The sequence below is a fragment of the Hylobates moloch genome, unplaced genomic scaffold (genome assembly GCF_009828535.3).
Source record: "Hylobates moloch isolate HMO894 unplaced genomic scaffold, HMol_V3 SCAFFOLD_12, whole genome shotgun sequence".
Classification (NCBI taxonomy): Eukaryota; Metazoa; Chordata; class Mammalia; order Primates; family Hylobatidae; genus Hylobates; species Hylobates moloch.
The window spans coordinates 10,639,036-10,649,446 of NW_026652287.1; the positions used below are offsets into that span (position 1 = coordinate 10,639,036).

The window sequence follows — 10,411 nt, forward strand, 5'->3', positions numbered from 1 at the left end:
CCCAAACCTACCAACCATGACCTCACGTCACTCCCAGTAGTGGTTGCAGCCATGTGGGTTAGTCTGCACCATCTTCTCAGGTAGAAGGACTGAGTTAGAGTAAATAGGGAAGGCAGTCCAAGCAGGGGGGAACGGCCCAGGCAAAGGCCTATGGGGGACACTGTTCTTAATTTGGGATGGAAATGAGAGGGGTCTCTGGAGGTAACTGGCCTGGGAGCCACGAAGTTGGAGAGCCCTGCCTGCTCGGGGCAGTTGCCAGCCATCACAGGACAGAGCCTCGCGCTCCCTCTAGTGGTGGAAGTCGGGATGGCGCCACCGCCTCCTGGAGTCCTCCTGGCGCCCCGTATCCCTGCACCAGGCTTTCCTAGCCCCGGGGGCCCCCTGTCACCAGCAGCTCCACTCACTAGAAGCTTCTCCAAGCGCAGAGAGAACATGCGCTTTGGAGTCAGACAGACCTGAGCTCCACTCACAGCTCTGAGGTGAGCTGTGTGAAGTGGCTTCACCTCTCTGAGCCTGTGCCCTCACTTGTACAGAGGAGAGGTTACAAAGATCAACGCCACAGGCTGAGTAGGAAAAATAACGGAGATGCCGCATGTGCCAGGCATCAGCCCAGGGCCTGGCAGATGGTCAGAGGCTCAGGAACAGAACCACAAAGGTGGGGAGAACGTGCCTATCTGTGGGCACCACCACACCTGCCCCAAAACACAGTGCCAAGCCCTGGGGAGGGCGCTCGGCCCAGAAGACATAACTTGCAGGCCGGGCGCGGTGGCTCACGCCCTAACTCCAGCACTTTGGGAGGCCCAGGCAGGTGGATCACATGAGGTCAGGAGTTTGAGATGAGCCTGGCCAACACGGTGAAACCCTGTCTCTACTAAAAATACAAAAAATTGACTGGGTGTGGTGGCATGCACCTGTAATCCCAGCTACTTGGGAGGCTAAGGCTGGAGAATTGCTTGAACCCACGAGGCAGAGGATGCAGTGAGCCAAGATCACGCCACTGCACTCTAGCCTGGGCAACAGAGTGAGACTCCATATCAAAAAATAAAAAGACGACACAACTTGCGGGATCCCCCCATCCACCGCTCTGAGGGTCAGACTCTGGGGCTGGAGTGGGACAGGTGGGGACTGGTCCAGCAGCCTCCCCAGGCCTAAGCTGGGTCCTTCTACTCCCAGGGGCTCTTGGTCCCAGAGCCCCAGCACGGTGGGTAGCAGTGGACAACCTCCCTCCCCATGGTGGGAGGAGCACGAATGGGTGGCCCACCCCAGGGGACCAGCCCTCCATACTCACGTCGTCAACCTTGGGCTCCGTCACAGGGACCCATTTGTAGATTCGTAGGGATGTGTCACCAACGGTCACCCATTTCTTCTCCCTGAGGAGGATGAGGAAGAGCCTGTTACCGGGGACTCTTCATCCCTGGGGGACACAGGCCACACTCCCTTGGGGCTGAGAGCAAGCTCCAGATCACACAGATGAGGGTTTGAATCCCAGCTCCACCCTCACTAGCGGGAGCCCCTGGGAAGGCCACATCACCCATCTAAGCCTGGTTTCTCCATCCATTACACCACATAGGGTGGTTGCCCTCTCCAGGCTGTCACTAAAAAGGCTGAGGGTGGGGCTGCCATTACAAGGACTCCTATGGGTGGCGGGAGTCAGGCCCAGGTTCCTCCTGTGTCACTGCCAATGCCACGCAGCCAGTGGACTGGGCCACCCGTGCCCTTCTGGGCAGCAGAGAGGGCTTCAGGCCAGCAGGCCGATTCCTCTCGTGGTGGGTGGAGTCGTCACCAAGGACACCCCGGGGCTCCTCCTGCCCTCTGGGCGATGCGTCTGAGGTCAGGGCAGGCAGGAGCAGGCAAGCTGGGGAGCCGCCCACACTCTGCTGGAAGAATGCCCTTCGAGGTGGCCAAGGAGAGCGAGGGAGTGGTGACCTCGGCCCGAAAGGAGGTTACACAGCCTGAATCTGTGGGTGGCAGCCAGGTGGGAGGGGACCTGCACCCCTGATTCAGGGCTCCTAGCAACCCTGTCTGCAAGGTCGCCCCAGCTGCATTATAAACGCCTGAAGGACCAAGTCAGACCCCCCACTGTGAGAGGCAGGTTTATGGATGAGAAGGAGAAACTTACAAGCCACAGACGCAAACAGGACTGGTTTTCATTCGAGATAACAATGACCACCCTCTCCTCTACCACCACTACTCTGCTCCGAGCCATTGTCATTTTTCCGATTATTGCTACAGCCAGCCACCTCCTGTCCTTGACCCCCTGCACCCCGACTTGTCCCTTACAGCCACAAAGGCCCAGCAGCCACACCCCTGAGGGGACTGAGGCTTAGGAGAGCCTCCCAGAAGCAGGGCTGGGGTTGGAACCGAGGCTCCTAAATCAAGGCTCTGCCAGATCAGGAGACATGCGAGGCCACCAAGGAGCCACTGATGGCTCAGCTAGGAGGCTGGCGGATTTAAGGGCCCCAGCAGGCACTGTCGGGGCAGGCGCACCCCTGGTACAGGCGACGTAGCTGCCCGAGTCCTCAGCAATTTTGGTGACAAAAATTCCCAGAACTGAGGATTCTGTGTGGCACCAGCACCTCTGTCCGTGAGCTGCCTGGCACCTTTTTTGGCCTCTCTGCCCAAACTCAGCCTTAGGTCACCCCCTCATGGGGCACATGGCCCTCACATGCTGGTGTTACAGGTTACAGGACTCCCACCCTGTCACCATGGGGGTTGCGGGATGACGGAGCATACTCAAAGCCAGCCAGCCGAAACCACAGACACCTCACCCCCCTAAAACCCTGCCCGCTCGGGTCCCACGTGTTCCATCAGAGGACGCTATGGCCCGGCTTTTCTTATTATACAGTGGCCATTCCTAGTGCCTTCTATGTACCAAGTACGTGCCGGCTCATCTGGCAGGAAATGGCAACTTCTCCATTTGACAGATAAACAAACTGAGGCACAAGGCGGTGAAGGTGAACTCATTCTCCCAGAGCCAGCACTCAAACCCTTCACCCAGCACAGCTGTTGAGACCAGCCTCTCCGCCCCCCCATCCTTGCACCTTTTCCCCCAGAAACGACGCAGGAAAGACAAGTGTCTAAGTCCACTGGCCAGTCTCCTGCCTCCTGTGGGCAGAGCAGACAAACCACAATGCCCACCTTTCCCCTCTTCCATTCTGAGCAATCAGAAGGTGTCCAGAAGAGACAGGGTACTCCTGGGAAGAACCTCAGCTGTTAGAGCAACCATCACAGTAGCCACTGTGTGCCCAGGCTATTACATGCCAGGCTCCACGCCAAGCACTCTACCTACACACCCTCTCTCCCTGGGATTCCCAACAGGCTACAAGAGGGGGACGATTGTCACCCTTTTTACAGATGTAGAAACAGGATGCCCGCAGAGGTTATACCACTAGCCTGGGGTCTCACAGACAGGAAATGGCAGAAGAGAATTAGATTTGGGCTCGGACCCCAGACACCACCTCCTGCTATTCTGTTGCCCATGAAAACCAAGAATCATTCTAAAGGAGCGCCAGGGTAACAGAAGCTGGAGGAAGAATGACAAATTGCCAGGACCCCATGCAGATTGGCCAAAGCCATTCATTACTCATGAGCCCCGGACCAGCTTCCCAGTAAATCAACCCATTCAAGGTTTGATTGTGTTTGGGGGAAAAAAAAAAGTAATTGACTTATAACACACAGGACACCTTTCAGGGCAGAAAGTGTGCCAGAGATCTGGGCTTTGCGGCCGTAAATCAGCCAAGACGCAAGTTTGCAGCTGCTTCCCAGCGAGGCCCGAGGCCACCACAGGCTACAAGCTGAATGCAGCCAGGCTTTCGTGCCTCTCTTTGCCCCAACTGGCAACCTTTTCACCGAGTTCTCAAGTTACCCCAGCGATGAGAAACTGTATTTCTAGGTGTGGACATTGAGGGGACTTTGGGACAGAGGCAAGAACATTAAGAACTCTACCGCTGAGCTGGACCTATGCTCAGCCAAGCAGCCACCCGGAGGGGCCACAGAACTCAAGTTTAAGGCACCAATTGAGCACTCAGGAGGACGTGGGATTTCACAGCCACAGACACACTGGGTGGGCACACAGGTTCAGCGGAGCAGCTGAGGTTTCCCACAGTTGCCCCCCAAAACCATCACCACAGAACACATAGCTCTCCCCAAAAAAAGTGCGTTGCTCCTCTCCTCCCGTGAGGGTATTAAGCTATACTCATCACTTTCTTATTTTTTTATTTTTTTATTTTTTTGAGACGGACTCTTGCTCTGTGGCCCAGGCTGGAGTGCAGTGGTGCAATCTCGGCTCACTGCAACCTCTGCCTCCCGGGTTCAAGTGATTCTCCTGCCTCAGCCTCCTGAGTAGCTGGGACTACAAGCACGTGCCACCATGCCCAGCTAATTTTTGCATTTTTAGTAGAGACGGGTTTCACCACGTTGGCCAGGCTGACATCAAACTCCTGACCTCAGGTGACCCGCCCGCCTCGGCCTCCCAAAGTGCTGGAATTACAGGTATACGCCACTGTGCCCAGCCTATTTGTTATTTTTTTGAGATAGGGTCTCCCTCTGTTGCCCAGGCTGGAGTGCGGTGGTACGATCACTGCTCACTGCAGCCTCGACCTCCTGGGCTCAAGTGATCTTCCTGCCTTGGCCTCCCAAAATGCTGGGATTACAGGTGTGAGCCGCCACACTTGGGCCCCACTTTATATTTAGGGCGGCAAACAACCGGTCAACAGGCGGGTTTTGTTTGGCCTGCACAGTACTTTAAAAATGTTAAATCTGCTGCCAAACTTAAAAAACAAAACAAAAAACACAAAACAAACAAACAAAAAAAAAAACAAAAAAAACAGGCTTCACATAAGAATCCAGACTTGGGCCCACATGCCCCAGGGAGCGGCAGCTTGCCCCAGATGGGCTCTCTGGCCCCCCTCGGATGCCCTCACTCTTGACACCTGTAAGCAACCAGGTGCAGAAATCCCCACAACCACCAGGCTGCGGCCCAACTTGCTGGAAAGCTGGCCCTGGGTGTGCCCCGCGCCTCCTGTCTTGGCGGCCCCATCACCTTACCCTGACTTCAGCACCTCTCTCTTCCCATTACACTTGGGCTTCTGGAAAGAAAGGACAAAATGAGGTCCCAGCAGTAGGAATATAGCACCACCTGCTCCTCCCCAGCACGGACTCCTAATGTAAACTACAAGAATCCGTCTCAGATTCTCCAGGCTAAGGCCAATTTCGAATGTTCCCCTGCGTCCAGGTCCAAGAGTTAGCCAACAAGACCCACTGCTCAAGGGGACCCTGCTGACTCCCTCCAGGAAAGCTCTACTCCCTGTCCTTGTACTCACTCCTCATGGCTAGTCCCTGTCACCTCAAGAGGCCTGGCCCATGGCTGGCCTCACCCTAGCTAGGCCCAGGCCTGCCTGAACTGCCATGCGCCCAGTAGGAAGGTCTCAATGACGAAATCTCTGGAGGAGCTGAGGTGAGGGAGGCCTCAGGCCCAAACCTCCACCTCTCCTGAGACAGACGGGAGGTCTTCAGGCACTGACCTTTCTCAGTCCTCACAGCAAGTCATTGAGGGAACCCTCAGACCAGGTGCTAAGGGGTCCTGGGCCTAAGCCTACTTTTTTTGTTTGTTTTTTGAGAGAAGGTCTCACCCTGTCAACCAGGCTGGCGTGCAGTGGCACGATCGTAGCTCACTGCAGCCTTGACCTCCTGGGCTCAAGTGATCCTCCCGGCTTAGCCTCCCGAGGAGCTGGGATTACAGACGAGGGTCACCATGCCTGTCTAATTTTTTTTCTTTTCTTTTTTTTTTTTTTTTGAGACGGAGTCTCGCTCTGTCGCCCAGGCTGGAGTGCAGTGGTGCAATCTCGGCTCACTGCAAGTTCTGCCTCGTGGGTTCATGCCATTCTCCTGCCTCAGCCTCCTGAGTAGCTGGGACTACAGGCGCCTGCCACCACGCCTGGCTAATTTTTTGTATTTTTAGTAGAGATGGGGTTTCACTGTTAGCCAGGATGGTCTTGAGCTCCTGACCTCGTGATCTTACCGCCTCGGCCTCCCAAAGTGCTGGGATTACAGGTGTGAGCCAATGCGCCCGGCCTTTTCTTTTCTTTTTTTTCTTTCTTTTCTTTTTCTTTTTCTTTTTTTTTTTTTGAGATGGAGTCTTGCTCTGTTGCCCAGGTTGGAGTCCAGTGGCACAATCTCGGCTCACTGCAACCTCCGCCTCCCAGGTTCAAGCAATTTTCCTGCCTCAGCCTCAAGAGTAGCTGGGATTACAGGCGTGCACCACCACATCCAGCTAATTTTTTGTATTTTTAGTAGAGATAGGGTTTCACCATGTTGGCCAGGATGGTTTCCAACTCCTGACTTCAGGTGACCTGCCTGCCTCGGCCTCCCAAAGTGCTGGGATTACAGGCGTGAGCCACTGCGTCCAGCCTAATTTTTCTTTTATCTTCTTCTTCTTCTTCTTTTTTCTTTGAGACGGAGGCTCGCTCTGTCGCCCAGGCTGGAGGGCAGTAGTGTGATCTCCGCTCACTGCAAGCTCCGCCTTCCGGGTTCATGCCATTCTCCTGCCTCAGCCTCCTGAGTAGCTGGGACTACAGGCACCCACCACCACGCCCGGCTAATTTTTTGTATTTTTAGTAGAGACGGGGTTTCACCGTGTTAGCCAGGATGGTCTCGATCTCCTGACCTCGTGATCCACCCACCCAGCCTCCCAAAGTGCTGGGATTACAGGTGTGAGCCACCGCGCCCGGCTCTTTCTTTTCTTTTTTTTTCTTTTTTTTCTGGCTTGAAACCCAGGCTGGTCTCAAACTCCTGGGCTCAAGCAATCCTCCTGTCTCAGCCTCCCAAAGCGCTGGGATTACAGGCATGAGCCACCGCAGTGGGCATCCAAGCCTACGCTGCAGCCCAAGCTTTAGTCTCCCACCATCGCCCTGGGCCCCTTCTCTCCTCCACCAGCACAGGGCCTCCAAACCCTGGCCCAGTTTCCCAAAAAGAGGCCCGCTATTTTGTTTTCCCTTTAGCCATCTTCTGGTCACCTCACCTCCACTGGCCTGCCTTGCTGAAACACCAGAAAAAGAAAAGAGGAGACAGCCTGTCCCAAATGAGAGGGAGGCCACAGCTTTTTCCGGGGGTGGGGTTAGAGTCAGGGGACAGTGGGTGGGTGGGTGGAGGGGTAATTTTAGGGGTCACTAGGGCTGAGGAGAAACCCACTCAAGGCTCATGGGGCCAAATGATCTGCCAAACACTTTACCCTCTGGGTAAAATACAGGATGCCCTGTTAAATTTGCATTTCAGATAGATTAGATAATTTTTTAGTATAAGTGTGTCCCAAATATTGCATGAGACATATTCAAAAACATTTATTTTTAAAAAATTATTTCATTGTTTATCTGAAATTCGAATTTAACTGGGTGTGCTGTATTTTTATCTGGTTAAACCTGGCATCCCCACCTCCCCACCAGTGGTGAAATGCATGGTTGGTGGCCACACAATTAATAAACAACCCACAGTCTCATGGGCTGAGTCGAAGACCCAATCCGAAGGCACGGGGAAGGTGGGGGGATATGGCTTCTCAGGGGCCAGAGAAACCTGGGCAATAAGTCCAAGGCTTTCGCTTAGAAGGGGCCAAAAAAAAAAAAAAAACAAAAACCCTCAAAGCCAAGTTTCTACAAAGTCCACCTTACAACAGGGACAACACTGAGCAACAGCTCCTCCTGCGCCCAGGGCGCGGTGCTCTCGGAGGCATGACCTCACTCATCCTCAATAACCCGAGGGGACCTGGAAGCCAAGCACAGAGCCCCGGGTCACCATGGTTACAGAAGTGACAATGATATGCCCAAGGTCGCGGCAACGAAGTGAACTGGAAGCTGGACCATGAGATCCCAAAGCCTGAGGTCTTCAGAGGACACGATGTGTTGTTTCCCCAAACCCAGGGAGGCGCAGAGGCACAGCCCCTCAAGCTCCAACTACAGGCCTGGTCCCCGCGGGGTCAGCGGGCTGGAAGGCCTCCAGGCCGGCCGCCCTGGGGCCCGCGGGGTGGGAAGCCCCATCTCTCCATCTGCCCTCCCTGCAGAGCAGCTGGCCGCCCTGCGGGAGCAGCTGTCAGGGTGCAGGAGCCTCTGTCCAGCCGGGAACCTGGAGTAGGAGGCCCCACCACGCCTCCTCGAGCAGAGAAAGGCGGCTTGCCGGCTGTTTCCCAACCTCTAGGCCGGCGACAGAAGGGACCCAGGCACAGACACCAGTTCTTTCTTTGCACAGGGGCTGAGGCAAGGAGGGGAGCAACTCCGGGCTTCCCGCGGGGAATCCCACAGTAGAGGGGGCTGCGGGTTGTTTTCCAGCGTGTGTGTGTTGGCCTGCAGCTGTTTCTGCCATTTTTAAATGGCTCCAGTCGGGCACCGGGCACCCTGTGTACCAGGGGAGCTACCGAGATACCGACGACTTGGATCTCAACTTTGGAAAGCCTCCCCTTCTCACGGTTCTGAAGATTCTTTGTCCCACTGGAGCCAAACCCAGCCCACGGCCGGGCATCCGGCCATCGCAGCCAGCCCTTTCCATAGGAGGCCGGGGAGCACGTGGACTTTATTGATTTTCCTCTTGCCTTTTTTGTTGGGTTTGACTCAGAAAGGACAGCTAACTTGTGACACCGCCACACCGGAGGCTCGCCCCCAGTGGCTTTAGAGACTGAGGCGCTACTCGAGAAAGGACACCCCCAAACGTAAATATCCCCTGCCACAGGGCCTGCCCGGCTTCCAGGCTCGAAGTAAAGGGTCGAGACGAGCCCGCGGGCGCTGACACTCAGAGCCAGCGTCGCGGCGGCTCCTCTCCCTCCGGGACCCCAGTGAAGGCGTGGGAAAAAAATAATAAAGTTGAAATCAGGTTGCGGGGAGTTTTCAACAACTCTGACCCAACCTGGCGATCTGCTTGCGCCTCGGGCCTGGCCCAGGGGCCGATTCCGAGCAGACCCCGACGAGGCCGCGGAAAGGTTCGATCCCCTTAATGTCGACCGGGCCATGCCGGGCGGACGCTAATGTGATCCCGAAAACCACGCGCGGCCGCCACCAAGTCCCCCTCTCCCCCGTGCAGAGAACAAAAACAACAGCTCCCTCCGCAAAACAAACACGAGCTCCCGGTGTGGAGAGGCAGCCGCGGCCCAGGACGAACGGCTTCTGGCCAAAAACATCGGCTGGCCCGAACCCCCCGCCCGGGGCGCCGCGCAGAGCGGGGTGGGACGTGGGCGCCCCGCGCCCCTGGCCGCTGGCTCCCAGCGCTCGCCCCCATCTTTCCTGGTCGCCGGGAGCCCTCGCTCCAGGCAGCCCAAAGCGCTAAATTTAAACGGCTCGCGCTCTGCAAACTCCGCAGACTCGAGGGCGCCGGGCCCGGGAGGCGGGAGCGGGCGGCCGGGCGGGCCGGGGCTGGCGGAGGGCGGCGGGGCGCGGGCCGGGGCGCGCGGGGAGGAGACGGCGGCGGCGGCCCGCTCGGAGCCTGCACAATGGAGCTCGCGCTCTCCCCGCCGCCGCCGGCATCGCGGCCCCGGCGCGCGGGAAGCCGCTTTCATGTGACTTGCACAAAACGAAATGGCTTCTGGGGCCGGCCCCGAGCCCCCCTCCCGGGAGCCGAGAGCCGCGGCGGGGGCCGCCCCGCTGCTCCAACCGCCTGGCCCCGGCGCCCGCCGCCTCCGGGCAGCCGCGCCAGGTGGGCTACAGGCGCGAGCGCACCTGGGCAGCGGCCGCGGCCCCCGCCTGGCGCAGGTGACCCGGCTCGCGCGCCGCCCGCCCGTCCGCCCGCCCTCGCCAAGTCCCGGGGCCCGCGGCGGGGCCGGGCCAGGGCAGGCGGCCGGGGCGCTGCGCCCCGCGGCTTTCTGGAGCCGCGCTCGGGCTCGGGGCGGCCGGGGAGGCGGCTGGCGACCGGCGCCTCAGCTTACCATTTGCGCACTTTCTCGATCGCCGCCATGACCCTCTTGATATCATCTTTGGCCCGGCTCCTGGTCTCGGCTCGAACCGACCTGCCCGACATGGTTCCGGCGGGGAGACGGAGGCTGGGGAGCGCGCCCGCCGGGTCCTGCTCGCGCTCCGCGGCGGCCACACTCGCGCCCGCCCGCCGCTCACTCACTCGCGCACAGACACTCGCACTCTCACACGCACACACTCACACACACACACACATACACACACACACACACACACAAAGCCCGGGGCCGCCGCGCGCCCGGCCCAGTGCGCAAGCGCCGGGCGGCAGCTGCACCGAGCAGGGGGAGCCGCGCCGCCGCCGCCGCCGGCAGTGCGGCCTCCGGGCGCCGCGGCCACCGGGCAGCGCCCCCGGGCCTCCCGCGTCCCCAGAGGGGACGCCCCGGACGCCCTCCCGGGGAGGTGGCGAAGGTCGCACGGTGACCCCCGGCTCTGGGCGCGCGGCGGGGACGGGCGTGCGGATACGCGCG

The 10,411-nt window shown here is 58.3% G+C and overlaps 1 protein-coding gene across 4 annotated transcripts in view; it reads right to left on the minus strand.

The window, feature by feature from the left end:
* BCL7A (BAF chromatin remodeling complex subunit BCL7A) overlaps positions 1–10,195 on the minus strand; it is a 40,500-nt gene extending 30,305 nt beyond the window's left edge. For 2 of the 4 annotated variants that reach the window (XM_032168462.2, XM_032168461.2), the window contains exons 1-2: positions 9,899–10,195; positions 1,289–1,370 (exon numbers count right to left, since the gene is read on the minus strand). In XM_032168462.2, coding sequence (XP_032024353.1) covers positions 1,289–1,370; positions 9,899–9,990 — 174 coding nt within the window. In that variant the 5' untranslated portion in view covers positions 9,991–10,195. Of the gene's footprint in view, positions 1–11; positions 755–1,288; positions 1,371–9,898 lie in introns of those variants that run through there. The other 2 variants (XM_058425541.1, XM_058425542.1) reach the window with 2 other exon arrangements.
* Positions 10,196–10,411: the final 216 nt, after the last annotated feature.